Source organism: Lepidochelys kempii, chromosome 7, assembly GCF_965140265.1.
Source record: "Lepidochelys kempii isolate rLepKem1 chromosome 7, rLepKem1.hap2, whole genome shotgun sequence".
Lineage (NCBI taxonomy): Eukaryota > Metazoa > Chordata > Testudines > Cheloniidae > Lepidochelys > Lepidochelys kempii.
This window is the reverse complement of record NC_133262.1, coordinates 62217804-62241462: the sequence shown is the minus strand read 5'-3', so window position 1 is coordinate 62241462 and position 23659 is coordinate 62217804. Positions and strand designations below refer to the sequence as shown.

The window sequence follows — 23659 nt, the reverse complement described above, 5'->3', positions numbered from 1 at the left end:
GAAGTTTTATTGCAGGTGGATACATGGTATGAACTGGTAAATCGTCCCAGGGCATCCCGTCAAAACTGGCACTTTCCTGCCTGTTTACCCTTAGAGGTCCCAGACTGGGGTGCAGGCCGGGATTGCATTTGCAGGCAATAATCCCTTGACTTTTTATAAAGGGGCTCGTATCTGGAGTCGGTGGCCTGACCGGGAACCTGTTGTGGTCTGAACTTGGTCCTGGCCAGGGCTGGGACATAGAGGCCAAGGGTCTTTAATGTCTTGTGGGAGTCCTTCAGACTGTGTAACTTCATGTCTGTTTGTTCCACCAACCTGCTGTGGCACTGATGGAGTGGGCTGTCCAGCCTGACTAGACTGTCCCATTGAGTGACAACTTCGAAGGGAGGCCGGGCTGGCATACAATTGACCGCTATCCTGGGACTGGGACGAGTGGTGCTGTTGGGAGTGGTGCCAACCACAAGACCGTGATCCCATCGTGGAGGAGCAGGAGTACTGCTGGTAGCAGCTGCTCCATGACCAGCTCCGATGGACGGATCCGCAATGGTGGGGTGCTGGCGATTGACGCCTGGGGCTTCGGGAGTGGTGCCATGGTGGGGACCTCGAGCGAGACAAACGGGAACGGTGTTGATGCCCTTACTGCAAGGGGCTATGGTAGCTTCTCAGAGACAACGACCTCCAGTGCCATCTGCCCCGGTCCCGACGGGGCACACTCTCCTCATGAGATCTATGTTCTCTCGAGGTGTAGTGGTGCCTGGAACCCCTGTTGGCCGGTACCCAGCCAGACAACCTGGTGGGGGTCGATGGGAACCAGTGTAGATTGCGCACGGGGTGGGGGGGGGTCACTGAGCGGGGAACGGTGTTGAGAACGAGGGTCTAGTCTCTCCCCCAGTCTTACTCCGGTGCCTTGGCAGAGAAGACCTCTTCTTCGCCTTTTTGGAATGTCCCATGGACAGGGAGCGGTACCGACCATTGGGTTGCTGTGCACTGATGCCACGATGCTCAGGCCTGACTCGGAGCAGTGCAAAGGTGTCAGGGTTAGGGCCAACTCCCTCAAAATGGCTCGGAGCCGAATGTTTATCTCCTTCTTGGTCCAAGGTTTGAAGGAACTGCAAATCTTGCAGCCATCACTGAGATGGGTTTCCCCCAGACAGCGTAAACAGTCTGTGTGCAAATCACTCACGGGCATAGGCTGTTTGTAAGTGTTGCACGATTTAAAGCCCGGTGCATGCCCCGACCACAGGCGCACTTAACTAATTCTAACTAAAACTACCCTTAAAAAAACCAAACACAACTACAGGCATTACTAATTATGAACTAACAGAGTTCAAGAGGGAAAGCAACAGCAGAGCTGGAGCAGAGCAGTTCCGAAGCACCTTCACTGGCGGCAAGGAGGAACTGAGGGTGGAGGGAGCGCGCAGCTCCCCTTGTACCGCGCCATAGCAGAGCCCTCTAGGTCACTAGAGGCGCTCCCCTATGGATACTGCTAAAGGAAAAACTTCTGGCACTGGTGCACGTGGCAAGCACGCAAACCTATTGTGGAATGCACATGAGCAATCACTCGAAGAAGAATAACTTATTTGTTTTTCCTAGTTCATAAATCTTTAACTAGTTTATTATAGGATTGTCTACAAGCATTATCTTTAGCCAGAGGTCTAAGGTACAAATTGCCCTGAGGTAAGTAACTGGTCTCTTGGGACTGGAAGGAACCTGAATCTTTTGTGATCTTTGGTAATATAGCAATCATCACTAAGTCCAGCTTGCCTGGGTGGCAAGATAGACTGGAATGCCCAAGGAAACTGTCTGACTCCATAGTAAGACTGTCATAGTGCTTTAGGAGTTCACAATTGTTACTGCATTGGTGAAATCTCATTATAGACCATACAACGGGTTTGGGATCTCTGCCCTGCTTCTTGACAGTCTGCCCTGAGGTTGGCACTCATGGTCGTGAGTCACTCCAGAAAGCATAACAGCCATCTCAAGTCTTCAGCAACCATCATTAAAATCAGTACGTGTCAGCAACAGTAAAGAGGAAACCTTTTTGTGCAGAGAAAATCAAGAAGATGCTCAGAATGAGTTACTCTATCTTCATTCTCTTCTTCAAAACTCTTCCTTTTGATTGGTTGTATTGCAGTAGCACCCAAAATGCTCCAATCAGGATGAGAGTCCCATAGCACAATGTTCAGTACAGCCAAACTGGAATTTATGGTCCCTGTCATGAAGCACTTACTATTTAATTTAAGACAAGATGAGACAAATGAATGTGTCATGAGTGTGAGACTTCAATGATATACAGATCAATTAAAATAAGAACAAATAAAAATCTCAAATACAAATAAAACACATAGCAGTGAATAGTTCAATGTTATGCTTATTCTAATTGTTCAGTTACAATTTCAGGATATCATTCATTCATTGTCTCACTCACCTCTGTTGAGTTACAGTTCTCATATTGACTTGTGAACATCAGTGACAAACAATATCTCACTTTTCATCCTTCCATATAGTGACAGCACTGGACTGATTAACTGGTATCTACCCTCTTTAAATACACTAATTACATTAATATTTTTCATCACTCATAGTGATGTGCCAATCAACTTTCATCTACAATTAACAGACGGACTTTGAGATTAAACGCTGCCTCCCAAGGTTTTCCTGTACACAGTCCTTTGTCTAGAACAACAGAGTTTAAGGCTCAGTAACAAGAAGCTACTTTCGATTATTGGCCACCCATGGTGCCGAACACTCTACAGAGTTCAGCTTACGTTGCCCGTCTGAAATATTTTGCTCCTTTTTCAATGGCTGTGGAAGTGGTGTGAACCGAGACACTGAACCGAGTTCAGACCTGGTGTAACTAACTGGGCAGCTCCACTGAAGACAGTGGAATTATTGCTCTCACCTACGCCAGCTGTGAGTCTGGCCCTGTGTCTCAACCTTGAAGCTGTATCTTGAATTTACTTATAGTAAACACTACAATGTTAACAGCGGGCACAAGAGGGAGGGGCATTAACCCTGATGTCCTGGCCAAATTCTGGCTTGAGTAATTATATTTTACCTCCCTTAGATGCATAGGGGGGTATCCTCTTTGCTTCGCCTGCCTCTCGAGACTAAGGTGAGGCTGGAGTAGTTAATGTGCACAGAGAAGAATGTGCATCTGTAGAAGTGGGGTTTTTACCCATGAAAGCTTATGCTCAAATAAATCGGTTAGTCTTTAAGGTGCCGCCGGACTCCTGATTAGTATACTAACACCCTTCCATTGTCACGCACCTTATATACTCAGAACATGAAAACAAAAATAGAAGAGCCAGCCTGCCTCAACTCCCCAAATAACTGTTGTTGTTAATACTGCATCTTTATTGTGTATATTACATTTTCAAGGTCAAATATCGCAAATATATTCCAAATCAAAAGGTAGACTTCTATTTTATCGGCACTCATATCCTTCAGAACAAGAAAAACTTCTAGGGAAAGACATCTGACCTGTTGTCACCAGTGATGCAGGCAGCACAAGTTCCTGTTGGCTCGTCACTCTGCTCATAGTAATGAGCATCCACGTGAGCTTCCTCAGTTTTGTTCTTCAGGATCTCACCAAATTTATCTGTTCCAATGCACCCAAAGAAAGTTGCTGCTTTGTAAGGGCTCTGGATCATCCACTGCCGATGGAAAGAAGAAAAAAATACAAATAACTGAGAATGTTTGATATATACTTTTTTCCACCTCTTTTCTAAGTCAGGTCACATACTCTGTGCCATAGGTTTTAAAAAAAAGTATTAGATACATTAACTCAGGAAAGGTTAATAAAGGATTCACATAGAATAATGTTGAGGGTTTAATAATTCAAAATTGAAGTAAAACTCATGAGTCCTTCTGATACTATATTCAAATATAATGATGTACTGTAAAAAAAAAAAATCACTTGCCTGTGAGATCAGATACATCAGTGAATCTGTGTTCCCTCAAAAGAACTTAAAAGGGATTTTGTGTGGTTTTTTTAAATAGTAATTGCAAAACAGAAGAAAACAAAACACAAATGGAAGAGCAAAACAGAGGAAGACAGTACATTTGAAAAAATAGAAAGTCTACAATGTTCACAATATAGATTTTAAAAATGCAACTAGCATTGAAAATAACCCTTTGTATTTAACAGTTATATGCAAAATAAGGGAATTATCCTATCCACACTGGTAAATTATATGTAAAAATCTCTGTCCTGAACTTTACTCAGAGCAATTCTGCAAATTGATTTTTAAATAAAGAGTATAGCTGTGTAGTGCTGCTAAACTGTTGGGTTATTTCACAAAGCTTCTTTTTACAAAAGAAGGACAGATATATCAATCAACTGTAACTGATTCTGTGTTGTGTGCTAAAATGGGAAAAATAAAATTTAACCACAAGATAAAACTGCCAGTGACCTAAAAATATAATAAATGTCATGAAGAAACAATACAAAACTCTACCCTGGCAGTCATGAGTCAACCAACTGAAGTCATTATAATTCCCCCTACTTAAAATCAGTAAGCTTATCCACTCAATCTACAGTATGAATTAAAGGCAACATGAATTTACTGCATGCTAAACCCCCACTTATAATTGTTTCCTAATCAAGATTTAAATAAATGATAATGTCTCCGTTACAAATCTGTGGGTTGTAGAAAGTTCAAGTAACTGAGCTGGAAATACAGTCTTAGTCATGTCTCCATTATTATTCAGTTCCAGAGGAAAAAAGGGCTTTATTCACATTAAAAAGTCTTCACTAATTAGGAAAAAGTGGACAAAACTGAAAATGTGGTATCTTTATTGGAGCAACAGAAGTTTTTCACACACAAAAATGTATCTTTGATGAGCTATGCAGACCTATTTGTTCTTATTCTAAATTAATAAAGAAAGTAACTGAACCTTTACAGAATAAGGAATTTTTTATGTAAGAGACTGAGACGTTACACAGAATACTTTATAAAACCAATAGTTGAACTCTTTCAGACAGATTAGTTTACTATCTTTGAAGGCAGGGGAAAGCAGTACAGATTATTTTATAAGATTAAGAATACCATACGCTCCTTTATGGAATGCATGGAACCAGTTTCAATGTTGATAAGAGGAGACAGGTTCAAATCTTGTGTTCTCTGCCAAAAAGTGTGACTTACTCTCACAGATTACTAGAATTTGCAGGGTATACTATGGACAGCACTTAAAGCACCCGCTCTTTATGAACCCTGCCAATTCCTCAAAAATCCCTGTGGAATTTCACAAACTGCCCCTTGAGGATCTAACACATTTTAGCAAACGACATATCTGTTTTTTCATCCTTATATACCATCTGATCAAACTTGGAGCATTAACACCACTCATGTACTATATCATAGATCTTTATGAAAAAGTATATATGCTACAATGCCACAATTTTGACTATGTGCAGCAGGTCAACTGAGTTTAAACATGCAACTTGCCATCAAATATTCAAATCAAGGCCGGCCTTGGCAGGCAGGTGATCAGAGTGGTTGCACTGAGGACCAATTTCCAAGGATGTCATTCTCTCTCACTCCAGGTAAATCCGCTTCGGAAGGAGAGGTCAAAAACATTTTCTGGACTGGGTGGCTGAACACTTAGGTCCTGCATGGATTCAAGTCTATACCAGTCTTCATTTTCAGTTTAAGTATGGGTGTCCTGATGTATCAGAAATAAAGGTTACTTACTGAAGTTCTTTGAGATGAGCCTGCGCATTCCTGTTACTGGGAGATGTGCCCATGATACAGCAGAGATTCTTCAGGTGACGGTGCCTGTTGAGGGGCCTGCGCACACCTCTGAACATTCCAGATGCATGCATATGAAAAGGGGGTGGGGCATGCTCACTGCCTCAGTTCCTTCCACATGAACTTCAAAGCCTGGCACAGCAACAGAACTCTGAGGAAGAGGGGACCGTGGACTGGCAGCATGACTGTGCAGAGGTTTTTCCCAAAAAACTCCACATACTGAAAGGTTTCTTCTTTGCGTGACCTCTGCACATTCCCACTTTGGCGAGTTCAACTAGTAGTGATATTCCTCCCAAAAATGGTGGGTTGAGGAGTGCTAGTTAAATAAGGATTGCAATATTACTTTGCCTTTGTGGCAGATTTACACAAGTTGAAAGAGTAAATCTCAGTAAACATATGTACTGAGTGCCATAGGTCTGGCAAGAATATGTCTATGGCATACAATTAAGGTGATCTCGCCAATGAGCCAGCATAAGAACACTGCTAACTTATAACACTCTTCCAATGTAAAGCCTGACGCTTTTGGATGGGTGCTGGGCACTGATGACATTTCCCTAATAGTTACCCCTATAGGACAGGGGTGGCCAACCTGTGGCTCCAAAGATGCATGCGGCTCTTCAGAGGTTAATATGCGGCTCCTTGCATAGGCACTGACTTTGAGGCTGGAGCTACAGATGCTAACTTTCCAATGTGCTGTGGGGTGCTCACTGCTCAACCCCCTGCTCTGCCACCACTCCTCCCCTTCCCCCAAGGCTCCTGCCCCTTCCCCTGAGCATGCCATGCCCTCGCTCCTCCCCCTGCCCCACCAGAGCCTCCTGCGCACTGCAAAACAGCTGATTGCAGGGGGCAGGAGGCAAAGGGAGGGAGGGGGGTAGGGTGAACAGACAGCAAATGTGAAAAATCAGGACATGGGGTGGGGGGAAATAGGAGCCTACATAAGAAAAAGGCTCAAAAATCGGGACATCTGGTCACCCTAAAGGGGGGTAGTGAATGGGGGTCTGCTGACATATTACTGTGGCTCTTTGGTAACTCTCATTGGTTAATTCTGGCTCCTTCTCAGGCTCAGGTTGGCCACCCCTGCTATAGGATAACTATTAGGGTAAGTAGTTCCCTGGGCCAGTAATTCTCAGCCTGTGGGCCACTTGCAGCCCAGTCAGCACACAGCTAGGACCCGTGTGACATCTTCAGGGCCATATAGGAAGTATATATATTGTATGGATGTGGCCCACATAAACACAGAGAGCTGCATATGTGGCTCACACTGGTAAAAAGGTTGAGAACCACTATTATAGGCAGTAAGAAAAGGAGTACTTGTGGCACCTTAGAGACTAACCAATTTATTTGAGCATGAGCTTTCGTGAGCTACAGCTCACTTCATCGGATGCATGCCGTGGAAACTGCTGCAGCAGACTGTAGCTCACGAAAGCTCATGCTCAAATAAACTGGTTAGTCTCTAAGGTGCCACAAGTACTCCTTTTCTTTTTGCGAATACAGACTAACACGGCTGTTACTCTGAAACCTGTTATTATAGGCAGTGAAAAACATGGGTGATTTTCTGAATTCTTTGGATCTACTGAAGTAGAAATGCTTTATTCACATTTAATGAATGTAACTGAGCTTTCTTTCAATGGGAAGTGGTCTTGGAAAGAATGCTGACAAATTTATTGCCAGATTCTCATAATAATCGTCAACACTTTGGGAAAGATGAGGGTGAAGGAAAATTTCATCCTCATGAAATACTGTAAAATGAAGGTCACCCATAAGAGCCTGAAGCTCATTGACCCTTCCTGCAAATGTTATGACAATAAAGAATGCTGTTTTCACAGAGAAATTAAATAGAATGCAATTGGCCATTGGTTTCAAAGAGGGCTTCAATAACCCTATGAGGTCTAAGTTCAGGTCCCAAGTTGGTGTTGGGTCTTTCACTGTAGAGTGACTGAACACACACTTGCTGTTTACTAGATCAGGAGTCCCCAAACTTTTCACGGTCACGCCCCCCTTCCTTACCCTGTCCATACCCACCCCCACACTCCAGGAACCAGGCTGCAGCAGGGGTTGGAGGATGGACAGGATAAAGGGGGCCGAGGTTATGGCCACAGCTGGGGATGGGCCTGGGACCAGGAACAGAGCTGTGGCTGGTGCTGGAAGCAGAAGCCACGGCTGGGGGCCAAGACTAAGGGCGGGCTGGGGCCAGAGCAAGGCTGGTGGCGCTACCTCCCCGGGCCCTGCTGCGCCCCCCTGAATGTTCATCCACACCTCATAGTTTGGGGACCTCTGTACTAGATGATGAGCTGAAAGAGCTCCTCTATACGTTACTAGAGAGGATAGGGACAAGGTAGTGGAGAGTGAAAATTTTCTAGTATTGATTACATTGGGACTGAAATTGGAGAGATAATATTGTTTATCCACAGCAAAAGCCTTTTCCAATTGTGAAAGTAACAAGCAGGAGAAGATCATTTCTTGTAATTCGTCAGGAACTCATGAACTTGATTTTGAGCAGCATGGTCCCGGAGCCGTCAAAGTCCCATGGCCCAAGCCGCAAGGTGAACAGATTCTGGGTTGGATGCTGGATCTATCTATCTGTTCTTCTCAGACAATAATTGCGGTGAAATTCGTAAGAACCAGGACAATTGAAGCAACTCAGAATACCTCTCATGCTGATGCAATAAGTATTACCTCCTATGATTTTTCAAAGACTCCTTGATATGAAGGGAATGGGAGGGAAAGGTGCAGAGGTGGGCTCTTCTCTAGTCCAGGAGAAAAACAACTGTTTTGGAATGATTTTCTAGGCCTCCTGATGAGCAGAATCTTTTGCATTTGGTGTCCAGACTAAGGTCTTTGGCTGGACATCCCCACTGTGGAAAATCCACTCTACTACTGACTGTTTCACAGACAACTCATGTTGGTTTTGAAGACTTTGGTTGAGCTGGCACATAAGAGTACTGTCTCTTCCTGCAAGATGGAAAACCACCTGCTAAACATGATAAATACAGTTTCTAATGAACTACTCCCACTTTGCAGAATTGCTTGGAATCAACTCCCTCCTTGCTTAGTACATATGATCACAGACTATGTGAACAATTCTTCTTGAATCTTGAGGAAGAAGGATTGAGGGCCCATCTCACTACTAGGGATGTAAAATGTTAACCAATTGAATGGTAAGCATTAGTCTTACTGGTTTACCTGCCTTAATCATTAACCCACACACCAGCTGGATCGGCCCCAGCCAGCACTGCCACCAGCCAGATTGCGCCCAGCTGCTTAATCAGTTAACCATTTAAACAAAATATTTTAAATAGTTTGAACAGTTAGCTTTTTAAATGGTATTTACATCCCTACTCCTTATCCACTGCTCCAAGATGATTATGTGTAACTTTCCCAAACATCTCTGGATCCTGTGCCCTTTATTATTCCCCTAAATTCCATAGAGACTTCTTCTATTGCTCCCAACTGTGGGAAGGATTGCACTTTGTCTTTCACCACTGTCTTGTAAGAAAGAGCCTTGAAAACATATTGGGAAGTGTCAGAGTCAAATTAGATTACACAGTCTTTTATGAATGACCTCTAGAGCCCAATGACCCATAGCAATTCCTCTTCATGCCATGTGCAACAGAGACTATTATTCTCTAAAAGTAGGGAAAAGGGAAACAAAGTTGTGTTTAAGATTGGTTTGTGGCTCTCAAATATCCCATATGGCCTAAATTCTCCAGAATGAGGATGCTGGGTTGAAAGATGAACCAGATCATATCTCTTTAGTCTTTGTTTGAAAGGCTTTCCTCTGCTGTTGTTGGTATGGCCACCTTAGAGGAGGGTACAAACAGCACAGGGTATTACCGTCTGACACTGGTAGTGGAGAGCAGTGCCTCCATTTCTCAGGTGAAGACAGACCCAGAGACTGAGCAACTGAACTGGTTTTCCTCAGCTTCTCCATTGTGAAGAGACCTTTGCCTTCAAAAGGAAGGTCTTCTGCTCTTGGGTCTCAGCAGATAATCTTAAAGACCTTACACAGGAATGTCATCTTGAGGAGACAGTTCTAGAAACAGTCTAAATAGTCAACTGGTGCTTTCAGACTGCACCAACAGCTCTTCAGAGTTACAGCATTAGCAAGTTTACTCTAATCCTCAGACAATTTCTGAGCAAATAGCCATCTTGTCCCTTAGATGGTATTGGTATCTGGGAAATATTAGCAATCCTGATGACGAAAGAGACTGATAAATACATCTTTTTGTCAATGCAATCCATCTTTTGATCTTTATCAGCCAATGCAGACTGAGTTCTTGAATCTTTCTGAAGCTGCAGCTATTAGCATACTTACATATCAAAGCTGAAGAGAGAGGTCTGAAAGTCTCCTCATGCTAGCAACATTACCATGAAGCATCTGAAGCCTTCTCCTTAGTGCGATGTTCCTTCTAAGCAGAAGGAATTTTCAGTGCTGCACTTTTGAATCTTGGGTTCTTAGAAACTGATGTACTCGGCTAGGAGCATTGTATCCCTCTGCTCTGAAGTAAGCAGTAAATGGAATCTTAGTCACTAAACCCAACATGATTGTCTTTGCTCCAAATCCAGAAATAGAGGTCAATAGGGATCCTGGAGCTGATTTCTTAGAACCTGCTTAGAAAAGGAGACTGCCTCTTAGGGCCTTGCACAAAACCCAAAGATCCTGCTGGCTTAAAACCTACAGACTTGGCTGCTAGGACCTCTGAATGAAAGAAGCCCTGAAAAGGATTCTCTCTCTCCTTTCTAGTCCATGGGTTGAAGGACACAGAAAATACTGAGATGGGAAATGTGTATCACCAAGACATGTGAGGCCCTGAACTTAGGAATCTGAAGCATGGAAGGCCCTTGGAAGGCCCTGTTTGAACCCTGACCTCTTCACTGTGCAATCTGCCATATCTGATCCTGTCAGAACTGCAAATCACACCTGTGAGCACAGAGAGCTCGACAACTATAAAACTAGCTAATATATTACCTGTTTACTAAAACCTAACATTAGCTATCTTAACCACCACTTACCATTTTTTTTAATAAATCAATAGAAAGACTGACAAAGGTCAATGGAGACAGGCTAGAAGTTTCAGGTCTACCCACAACTGCATGTGAAAAGAATTTCAGAGGAGGTTAGAGAGCCCCTTCATCAGCAAAATATTCAGAGCCAAAAGAGTCCCAAAAGGCACTACTTTCAGGCTGTTTTACCAGCCTGCTGCACCCTGGGCATCTCTCTCAATAGTGAGAATATGGAGAGTCCCTTTGAAAATAATTTGTTATGAACACTTAAAATGGAAGGATGTAGGAAGGAGGTTTATCACAACTCAGCTTAGAAGACCATTAATGTAAGGAAAAAAATTGAAGTAAAAACTAAACCATTGTATGAATCTGGCAAAAACATATGCATACATTGAATACTCCAAAGCCCTTTGTACAGCAGGGACCAGAATATGGCATTTATAGTGTATACCAGTGTTCATTAAGGAAAGCTGAAAGAGCTTTATTAACATTAACTAAGCTACTTGAGAGAATTAACTTGTAGACTCTTTTTACTGATACGTTAAGAGATGCAAAGATGTTAAGTGACATGCCCAAAGTCATACAGCAGTTGTGTAGCAAAGCAGTGAATACAACACAGGAATAAAGCTAGCCATGTAGTGCAGAGGTTCTCAAACTGTGGTCCACAAGCTCCATTCAGGTGGTCCGTGGACAGTTCCCTCTAAGGTGCGCACCTGGGTGGCTGCACACAAGAGAATGAAGGGCCACCCACCTAATTAGTTGACTTGCACAGGTGCGGCTCCACTACTTAGGAGCCTGGACCCTGAAGAAGACGTACATGTAAGGTGAGGTGGTGGCCTTGGGGGGAATAGGAGGTAGGTGGGAGGAGGCAGTGGAGTGAGAAGAGGGGATGGGAGAAATTTGGGATATGCAGGACTGCGGTGGCCAGAGAACAAGGCCACTTTCTCCAGCTCCAGGACTGCGGCTGCTGGGGAGAGATGGCAGTCCTTCCCACCCTCAGCTCTGTGGCTGCTGTGGCGGGGGAGAGACCCCCGCCCCGCCCTTTCCCAGCCCCAGCTCGGGGGGCTGCTACTGCAGAGGAGAGCGGGAGAGACGCCCCTCCTTCCCAGCCCCAGCTTGGGGGGCTGCTGAGGTGGGGGAGAGAGGGCACATCCATCGTATTAGAAAGGTAAGACTACAGATATTAAAATATGAATTGTGAGCTTTTATTCGTAGAACAAAAAAGGTTAATTATTATTAAGGTTTTTTTATACAGCGCTTTTATCCCAAGCGCTTTACAATAGTTAGCTAATGGTACAAACAACATTTGGAAAGATCATTAAAAGGTCCGCCAAGACCCTCAGCACTTTTCAAATAGCCTGTGAAAAAAAAAGTTTGAGAACCACTGGTAAAGTGTAATTGCAAACTACAGAATGTATCTGCTGTTATTGGAAGAAGTGTGGTATAAAGGTGAGAGAACAAGTATAGACTTCAGAGTTCTGAGGTGTATTACCAGTTCTGGCATAGATTCACTATTTGACCATCAGCATGTTGCAATCTGTGCATGCTTCAGCTCACCCATTGTACAAAAGGTATAATACTTGCTCCACAGGGACATTGCGAAGTGTGGTAAGTGTCTGAAAAATGCTTTCAAATTCTCCAATGAAAGGCACTGTGTAAGTACAAAGTAGTTAAATGACAATTAACCTGCCAGGACAGGTATCACCGCTGCCAAATACAAATACGATTTAATGTAGGATTTCTTTGTGACAGACTAAAATGATACAAAATATATGAAAAAGCACACCTATAACCCCCAAAAAGTCATCTTTACTTTTCAGAATGCAAGAATGTGCCATGTTTGCACCTCCAGTAAATGCTGTGCAGTCTGAATGAACACATACCAACACCTGAATCACACCAAAAGAGTCTGAGTGAAAGGATCTCCATTGCTCTCTGTAGCGTTGATTTCATAAAGAGCAGTACTCCCTCATACTGTAAACATCTGCCTCTCAACTTCTATCAGCAACAGTATCAAAAACAGATGGCAAAGGTCAAGGCAAAATTTATTGACACTGATGAACTTTGACAGCCTCTATTAAATTACTTCTTCCCTTAAGGTGTAAGTGATCAAAGCAGCAGAGAGATTTTCACTCAGTCACATAACAAGCTATTTGTTGAGACTGAAACATCTGGTCAATATCTCCTAACACTGCAATTTCATGCACAGTTAGCAATAGGGTACATTTCTTCTCTTCTTCTTACAGAGTCCATAAGGGTGGCGCATATGGCTGATCATTTCATTCAAAACGGATTCAATTTGAGGCATTACATACAATTGTCTCTATGCTTTATGGTGTTTTAAGTCTACCTGCCATCATTTTCCATCATCATTGCTGTTTGCTGTATGCTTCTGCTATAAAAGCCTGTAAGTATGACAGAGCACTTAAAGCTTAACAGCCTTTGACTACTGGAGTTAGAAAGCATTTAAGGCAACAGAGCCTTTAAAGTGGCAGGTCTTCATCTGCTGTCAAGAACTCCCAATACATTAAACTATTTACCATTTAGTAAAGCTCAAGCAACATAGTTTGTAAAAGTAATTTTTGTTGTCAAATCAAAGCCCTAGCTTATGCGTGCTTGAACTATTAGAGAACATTCTTTTGACTAATTTTTAAGTTATTATACATTTTCATAAACATAACAATTTAATATACAATTTACATTTCATTTAGAAAGAATGTGTGACAATTATAAGAATTTGGCAAATGATAATCCTACTCCTGAATTGGAAAGAGCAGAAAGACACTGCAATTTTATCAATCCCATATGCTGAAAATTTTCCTCTTTAAATTCATGTATTTTTGTTGCCAGAGCAACAAGTTGCAGATCACAGATAAAACATTTTACTGTACTAAGTCTGAACTCACAATCCAGTTCTTCTTTTGCAACTCCACCCAGCCTAGCCATTTTAAAAAAATTGGTTTTGTTGGGTGAGGAGGGATTATAGAAAAGCTAGTTTCTAATTTCTGGTGTATTTTTCTTCCATACACAAGAGAATGAAGGCAGTGAGGATGTTGTCCAGTTTAAGCATTTGCCTAATCACTGCTTAACAATAACTATATTTTAAAATAATCAGCCTCCTTTAAGAAAAAGTCTTCAGGTTTATTTATACACAGAGTTTACAATAAAGCAAGATTTAGAGGACATTGCGAAAAACTGATGTATGTTTAGTCCTCTGGGCTCTCTGACACTTTTCACAAGCATTTTATTTGCATATTTAAAAACTAATGCTGATCTGCTTCAGTTGTGCTCCCACCTAAAAGAACTTACCATCTTAAGCGGATGATTTACGATGCCTTATGCTGCCCAAATAAACAAAAAAGTAGTGTGTTCCCCTCCCCCAAAGCCAGATGAAGGATGGTTAGTATCATCCACTCAAATAAAAAACTAATACCATTTTGTATCTCAGTTAATTATTTGATTTTTTTAAAGTATATGGATTAATGAGCAGAGTTGGGTGGGGCCCAGTCAAGTTTTTGCACAATTGAAAGGTGAGAACTGTATTTGTCTATTTATTCAGTACTTGTATGTCTAACTACAGTAGAACCTCAGACTTACAAACACCTCAGGAATGGAGGTTGTTCATAACTTTGAAATGTTTGTAACTCTGAACAAAATGTTATGTTTGTTCTTTCAAAAGTTAACAACTGAACATTGACTTAAGACAGCTTTGAAATTTTACTATGCAGAAGAAAAATAATGCTTTTAACCATCTTAATTGAAATGAAACAAGCACAGAAAGTTTCCTTACCTTGTCAAATCTTTTTTCAACTTTCCCTTTATTTTTTTAATAGTTTACGTTTAACACCGTAAACGTGTATTTTACGTACTGTATTTGCATTTTTGTTTGTTTTTCCCATCTCTGCTGCTGCCTGATTGCATACTTCTGGTTCCAAATGAGGAATGTAGTTGACCAGTCAGTTAGTAACTCTGGTGTTCATAACTCTGAGGTTCTATTGTACTGAGATGTGTTATAGATGCCCAGACAACTAATAAGGAGGAATTATATTTTATCTCACTTTCCCCTGTTGCCCACCTCATCTCTAACATCTCAAAAAGTGCTGTGGACACACAAGACCATATCTTTTCCCAGGATCTGTAATTTGAAAATGCTTCTATTTGCCATAAAATACAGACTTGGCTGCTAGGGCCTCTGAATTAAAGAAGGCCTGAAAAGGATTCTCTCTCTTCTTCCTAGCCCATAGATTGAAGGAATGACACAGTAAATACTGAGATGAGAAATATGTATTGCTAAAACACATCAAGCCCTCAACTTAGGAATCTGAAGCATGGATGGCTCTTGGAAGCCAACTGTTTGAACCCTGACCTCTTCACTATGCAATTTGCCATAACTGTTTCCAAAGACACCCAAGAAAAGAGCAGACTATAATTGTTTTGTATAACAGAATTATTCATGCTCATACTGTTAATTTCTGTTATTCCTTCACTGGAGTAATTATATTGGTATGTTAAAAATTAATAAAAAGGATTTTAACAAAATTGACAAAAGAAGTGACCTATAATTATGTACCTTTGAAAGGAATGATTAGGACTCCCAGAACTCCTTGGCATGCAGATCAAATCTCTGACAAATTCAAACCATTTTCACAGAAAGAATAACTAAACTGTTATGGAAAAAATTAGCAGGAATCCTCTCTCTCAGTGGATTTCTGTGCAATTGCTGATTGCTCATAGTTACAAACTCATTTCATTGGGAGCTGAAGATGCGCAGTACCTCACATAATCACATCCTGCATCATGGCAGACCTGATCCTGCACCGAAGGAAGTTAGTGGAAGTTATGGGCATAATCCAACCCCGACTGAAGTAAAAAACTACTCCCACTGAATTTCAATAGGAGTTGGATCAGATCTTTTGCCACTGACTACAGCGACACCAGGATCAGGCCTGATCAGATTCATCCAGTGGTGAGCTGGAGCCGGTTTGCACCGGTTCGCTAGAACTGGTTATTAAATTTAGAAGCTCTTTTAGAACCGGTTGTCCTGGGACAACTGGTTCTAAAAGGGCTTCTAAATTTAACAACTGGCCAAAAGTGGCACCTTAGGCGCCGACTCCGTAGGTGCTCCGGGGCTGGAGCACCCACAGGGAAAATTTGGTGGATGCAGAGCACCCACTGGCAGCTCTCTGCCCCACAACACGCCCGGCCCCAGCTCACCTCCACTCCGCTTCCACCCCACCCCGCTCTGCTTCTCCGCTCCCCCACCCTGCTTCCCGCAAATCAGTTGTTTGCGCGGGAAGCCTGGGAGGGCTGAGAAGCAAGCAGCGGCTTTGCGCTCAGGCCCAGGAAGGCGGCGGGGAGGTGAGCTGGGATGGGGGCACACGCGAGGAGTGCCCCCCGCGCCGCAGCAGGTAACCGGGAGGAGGGTGGGGGCGTGCAGGGGAACCGCTCCGCGCCCCAGCTCACCTCCACCTCCCTGGGCCTGAGCGTGAAGCCGCCGCTTGTTTCTCAGCCCTCCCAGGCTTCCCGCACGAACAGCTGATTCGCAGGAAGGGCGGAGAAGCAGAGCAGGGCGGCGTGTTCAGGGGAGGAGGCGGAGTGCAGGTGAGCTGGGGCCGGGCATGGGGCGGGGAGCTGCCAGTGGGTGCTTCAGCCCTGGAGCACCCACAGAGTCAGCGCCTAAGGCGCCACTTTTGATGTGATATCAGTGCAGGGAGCAGCCACTCCTCCTCCTCTCCCCCCCCCCCACAAATTCACTACCCCGCCCCTAGGAGCCAAAGGGACCTGCTGGATGCTTCCTGGAAGCCGCCCCAGGTAAGTACCGCCAGGACTCGCTACCTCACCCCCCGCCAGGGCCCTCTGGCTCTTAGGAGCAGGGCGCAGTGGACACCCACTACGGTGGCCCACGAGACCTGCCTGCCCGGTTCTGGGGGCAGTCAGGGGACAGAGGAGGGGCATGGATCCCGGGAGGGGGGCGGGCCATGACCCCCTCGTGGGGTGAGGAGGGAACTGGATAAGATTTTGGCAGCTCATCACTGGATTCATTTTATCTCTACAAAAAGAGAAAGATTAACAAAAGCCCATTTCAAAATAAAGAACAAATAATATGGGAAAGAAACACAGAAGATCCAAAGAAAAATATTTCTGTGGACATTTATATCCCTGATCTAGTTAGTATTTTTGAAAAGTTCATGGAATTCAGCAATGTGAGGTAAACATTTGAAGTCAGATACTTTTTAAGATGTACTGTAGTTTTCAGTTTTGCCTGAAAAGTTGGAATGCACAGCAGACCTGACTGTGATCTCAATTAGTCCAGTTTTACACTGCTGTAAATCTATTTACTTCAGTAAAGTTACTCTTGAGTAATACAGGATGTCAATGAGATAAGAATCATTTCCAGTAGCTGTCCCTATATATTTCATCCTTTCCCATTTGGCACACAGTAATTTATTAATGGTGATCCTAAAGGAACATATTTCAATAGGGCCCCATTGTTTTTTTAAATTGTAAATTCTTTGGTACAGGGATTGTCATTAAGTATATGTTTGAACAGAACCTGGCACACCAGGGCCTCAACCTGGATGGCCTCTAGGCACAACCACAATGTGAATGTTAAATGATGATAATAAATGATAAGACACACGAAAACAGTCACGGTCATTGAAAAAGTTGTGGATTTGGCATTTAGTACAGATTACACTTATGGAAATGTATTATGCATGTTGGAGAATAAAATTGAAGAATTCTTTAAAATATGGAGACAACGTTTACTCTATATTAAAAAAAAAAAAAAAAAATACCCAACTTCCAGAAGTCATCCCATTGTGAAATTCAAATGGGAATATTTCAACTAGTTTTCTTTTCCCCTCACTCCCTGTTTTCAGGGAGGCAGTAAAAAAGGGATAAGGATAGCAACCTATATTGCATTTCCATTAAAAAAATTAAATATAGAATTTAATTTTACAAAATGCTAATTAATTTGGACCCCCAACCAAAAAAAATCGTCATCTGGTGGGAACAATCCTCCACATTTTTTCTTTTTGATAATAGAAGATGCTAGAGACCAAGGTGAATCTCAGATCATCAAACAGCAAAACCTGTTACGTGATTGTGACATTTATAGAACTTTAATTTTCAGTTCAGTCCTCTAGATCAGATGGTGTGGCTAACAAAAGGCCTTTTCATAAGGAGGAAAAGGGTCTTGATGAAAATGCAGGATTGCCCTTACCTCCAAATTCACAAACCTGAGATTTCCTGACCTGACCATTTTTACTATAGCTGGGTAGCATCAATCTTGAGAAAAGTTGTACTACAAGGGTTAAGTATCAGATGGTGGCTGTACGGGGAGGAGGAATAATAAGAGTTGAAAGCGGACACAAAAATGGGGGGGGAAGAAGGGGGAGAAACAAAGAAAAAGAAAAACCCATCACACAGAGGAAATACCAAGAAAGAATTAATTCTCAAAGCTGTGCAAATTTCTGCGGCGATCAGAATCAGTGGCAGTCCACAAACAGTGCCCGAAATAAAATGATAATCGATGTTGCCAAAACTCTGTTAAATTGTGAGATATTCATTTGATCTGTGCTTATACTGGAAGAAGTCCAATACTTTTAAGTAATTAACCTGAATACTTCTGGTTGATACATCCAGACTATTCAAATTGCATGATCTATTATTAGATGCATCATCTGAGAATTTCTCTCTTCTTGGGTAATTACGAAGTATACAAATAGTCTCCTCTTCTTTTGAGTAATTCCATCATAGATTATCCCAATCCTAATATGTTCAATCGTACATTAAATTAAATATATTTCTCAAACAATTACTCTATTATAGAATTACCGGTAAATTAAATTTAAACATAGTATGATCAACAGCACAATTCAGTAACTACTAATAGTAAATGTTTTGAGGGAAGTTACTGCTTTCAGCCATACTGGAAAAGCCAAAGACCACATATCTTACTTTCATTGACTACAAAATATGCGAATTGTAAATCCTGCAAATTCAATGCTTTGTGCTATGTGTACTCAGCCTGAATTTTTAACCAAATCTATGTAAATTAGTTTGGAGCTAAAATCATAATACTGTAGTAGGTCTTTGGTACTCCATATAGTCATCATCTATACCGCATAAAATCTGTGGTAATAAAAAACTTGCACAGATATAAATTCATTAAACTTAAAAGCAAAGCAAAAACACATTTAAACACAAGAAACTGCAAACTAAACTAAAACGATAAAGGTCTAGAAATTGTAGCTTTTTTTCTTAATAGTTAAAAACAGAAACATAGCTTTATGTAATGTTTTTTGTTAACCACTCTACTAATACGTTAATTATATCATTACATGATTTTCCAAGAACATGTAAGTCCATTTATTTATTCTCTATAGAGGCAGAGGAAAGAAGTAGATTAAGAAGCTGTCAAGATGATAAAATGACAGCCAATGCAAATTTATTTTTGCAATATAGCATGCAAGATTTGTAAATGTTATTATAAAACAGAAGCAGGAAAGTAGCTTCAGGCACTGAATGGATGAAATAATACTAAGACATTAGAAAGTCTGAAGCAACTGAGGAATAAAAAAAGTTAAAGGCTTCATCTAAACTGCATTAAAAAGAGAACCTGACAGTAAATCAAGCCAAAGATAAGGACACGTTCCAGTATTAAAACACTCAAATTGTTATAAAAGTTAGCATGTAACCTGGAAGCAGACTGCTAAAGAATTACTGTATTTGCTACACCACTGTGTTTGATTGAACTATGTGATTACAAAGACAACAGTTAGCAAATTAGACTCTTATCTTCAGTTTTCCAGAAGACACCTCAGAGTATTCCACTTTCATATAAGCTAAAAGCTAAATTTTCCTCTCATATACACTAGTGGTATCTCACTGATTTCAGTGGGGATGTAACAATATACTATGACATGATAATTTGGCCCTGTAGCATTCTGTCTTTACTTCAGTAGGTTATGCTACTTAGTAGGTAACCAGTGAAGACTTGGGAATACAAAAACATTCCTATATCAAAGGGCTATGGAGAGATTAACTAATGCTTGCAATGCAGTTTGAAATTAAAAAGCACTACATAAATGCTAAGCGTTATTATTATTACCATAGCACTAAGTTATTCCATATTTTTAGTGTGTGTGTGTGTGTGTATATATATATATAAAAACATGGAATAACTTAGTGCTATGGTAATAATATATATATTATTGCATATATATAAATTGCATGTTTACAAGTGTGTGTGTATATATATATATATACACACACACACACACATATATATACACACACACACACTTGTAAACATACAATTTAATCTTTTTTACTATTTGTAAGGAAGCATGACAAATTCTGTATCATCAACTTTTTCGGTAGCAATAGTGCACATGCAGAAATAACGTAGTTAAACCATTATGGTAATTGCTTTCCTTGTAATTCAAGCACTAGGATCTCAAGAAAAACATGTGGAAATTACACCAAATCCTTCAGACATCAAGTCTTAACAAAACAACTTCTATAGACTGATAGATTAATTATTTTTAAAATGCTTAAAATCTTCATCCCGTACTAACATGACATAACCTATATTCAGGAAAAGGCTGTTGGAACTTGATATATTATCTGATAACCATCTTTTCCCCTCTACAAACCTGGTGATTAATAAGAACAATTTTTTTAAAATTATGTGTTAATATGACCATCTCGATTATAAGTTGGGCTAAAATGGGTGGATAAGCTGTTGCTGAGGGCCACATGAATGTACCCTTTGGAGTTTTATAATACAACCTACAACTATCTTAATATTTGATACGCAGGTGTGGCCTATGACAATTGTATTAAAGTATGATGGGAATTGACAAGCTAGGATCTATATAAAGGTCATTCAAATATTTCTGTGTCCTCTCTCTTTAATGAGTGATCATGTCTGGAAGTTACAGAGGAGGTAGCAGCCCCTCACTGCAGTATCTAACCAGTGGCTATTCACCATCTCATCATTCTAACTGCTGCCAGGTTCCCCCAGATGAACCGTTTCATTTTACCATCATTTTGGAACAGCAGATCTAACTGTAAGAAAAGACAACAGGCTCAAACATAGATCATAACAGACTTTTATCTCAAACAGAGGGACAAAAACAAAAAGTCTAAGCCAAAACATGAGTTAAATCAAGCAAGAGACATAGAAGGGAATAAGAAGAAGTTCTTTAAATACATTGAGAGCAAGAGAAAGATGAAGGAAAGTGTAGTTCCTCTATTTAGTGGAAAAGGAGCACTAATAACTCAGGACATCAAGACAGTTGAGGTTAAATGCCTATCTTGCTTCAGTCTTCATTAAAAAAGGTTAATGGTGACCAGATAGTCAACTCAATTAATATCAACTACAAGGGAATGCAAACAAAACAACAACATCAGGTTAAATAATATTTAGATAAGTTAGATGTATTCAAGTTGGCAAGCCATGATGAAATTGGGTACTTAAGGAACTAGCTGAAGTCGTCTAGGAACCGTTGGCCAGTTATCTTCGAGAACTCATGGAGGCTGGGTATGGTCCCAGAAGACTGGAGAAAGGCAAACACAGCACCTATATTTAAAGAGTGGAACAAAGAGGACCTGGGGAACTATAGAGCAGTCAGTCTAACTCTGATATTTGGAAAGAGCTGGAACAGATTATTAAACAATCAATTTGTAAGCACCCGGAGGATAAATAGGGCTATAAGAAATAGCTAGCATGGATTTGTCAAGAGTAAATCATGCCAAACCACCTTAATATCCTTCTTTGATAGAACTGCTGGCCCAGTGGGTGGGAGGAAGCAATCGATGTGATATATCTTGATTTTAGTAAGGCTTTTGACACAGTCCCACATGACACTTACATAAGCAAACTAGGGAAATGCAGTCTTGATTATTTTGCTATAAGGTGGGTGCACAACTGGTTGAAAGACCTTACTCAAAGAGTAGTTATCTGTGGTTCACTGTTAAACTGGGAGGGTGTATCTAGAGGGATCCGGAAAGGGACAGTCCAACGTCTGGTAAAAATCAATATTTTCATTAATGATTTCAATAATGAAATGGAGAGTATGCTTATAAAATTTGCAAATGATACCAAGCAGGGAGGGATTGCAAGCATTCTGGAGGACAGGACTGCAATTCAGAGGACCTTGACAAATTGGAGAATTGGTCTGAATTCAACAAGCTGAAATTCAATAAATACAAGTGCAGAATACTTCAGTTAGGAAGGAAAAATCTAATGCATAATTACAAAGTGAGGACTAACCAGCTAGATGGTAGTACTGCTGAAAAGGATCTGGGGATCACAAATTGAATGTGAGTCAATGTGATGCAGTTGTGAAATAGGCTAATATCACTCTGGGGTATATTAACAGAAGTTTTGTATGTAAGACATGTGAGGTAATTGTACCGCTCTATTCGGTACTGGTGAGGCCTGAGTTGGAGAACTGTGTCCAATTCTGTGCACCACACTTCAGGAAAGATGTGGACAAACTGGAGAGAGTCCACAGGGCAGCAACAAAAATGATAAATGGTTTAGAAAACCTAACCTCTGACGAAAGGTCTTGAGAAAATACAACTGAGGGGGGAACTAATAGCAGTCTTCAAATATGTTAAGGGAAGTTATAAAGAGGACTGTGACCAATTGTTCTTCCTGTCCACTGAAGGTAGGACAAGAAGTAATGGCCTTAATCTACAGTAAGGGAGATTTAGGTTAGATATTAGGAAAAACTTTCTAACTAGAAGGGTAGTTAAGCACTAGCACAAACTTTCAAGGGAGGTTGTGGCATTTCCATCACTGGAAGTTTTTAAGAACAGGTTGGACAAACATATATCAGGGATGGTTTAAGTGTACTTGGTCCTGTCTTAATGCAATAGGCTGGACTTGATGAGTTGTCAAGATCCCTTCCAGCCCTACACTTCTGTAATTCTTTTCTTACAGTTATATTACCACATTTGTCACCCCCACTATTTGTCTTATTTTAGGCAGTGCCCCAGGCAGCCACAGTCCCAAACACACTCCTGTATCCAGATTTGCCACATCTCTAGGTTCACCCACCACTGATCTCCAGAGGTAGAGAAACTGCAGCTCAGAGTGAGGAACCCTTCCAGAATCAGTGATATTAAAAGTTCATCCTTTGACCGGGGAGGTGGGGGGGGACGTGGTTAACAAGCCAAAATAAATACCTTACTTTCCAAAATGTATTAGTTAAAATCCCACTCTAAACTAATATTTTAATATTTTAGAAAGTTTATGGAGATATATGTAGGAAAACAATGTGGGTACAGTCATTCCTACAATTAAATATGACATTCAATATAATAACTTCAACTTTTTAAAAAAGTTTTTCTTTAGTAAAAGCCAAAAGTAACATTCTTTAATCCAAGAACTGTACCTAATTTCCTTGCTAATCCATTAACCATTGTAATAAATGACTCAAGGTTGAACAACGGATAGCAGTATTAAAAACTTAGAACTAGAAAAACATCAGCATGGATATCTTGATCTTTCAGAAACAAGTAAAAACAGGAGGGTAGCTTTGCAAAACTTCAGACTGCACATTTAGGAAGGTATCTATGTTGTAATTTCAGATGCAGAAATCCCTTTAACCCACACAGGGATCATATACAGTATACAGTGTACTCCAGATGTTAGAAAGTTACTGAGTGCTAAAAGAAAGAATATCATAATACAGAAGTCCCAATTTATTCCTGAAGTTTCTTAGATTCCCCGCAAAAAAAAAACCCTACCTATTGACTGCCAACCTACACAACTACATTCAAAAATGAGGCTCAGCAGTTTGCACTCCAGTGCATGCAGAAAGAACAAAAACAGCAAACAGGAACTTCGAGCGCATTGATGAATGCTGGCAAACCATGGCATGTAA

The 23659-nt window shown here is 41.1% G+C and overlaps 1 protein-coding gene across 7 annotated transcripts in view; it reads right to left on the bottom strand.

The window, feature by feature from the left end:
- Nucleotides 1-23659, bottom strand: part of ADK (adenosine kinase) — a 542347-nt gene that overhangs the window by 270894 nt on the left and 247794 nt on the right. For all 7 annotated transcript variants that reach the window (XM_073353161.1, XM_073353162.1, XM_073353156.1 and 4 more), the window contains one exon: nt 3481-3653. In XM_073353161.1, the coding sequence (XP_073209262.1) occupies nt 3481-3653 (173 nt within the window). The remainder of the gene's footprint in view (nt 1-3480; nt 3654-23659) is intronic.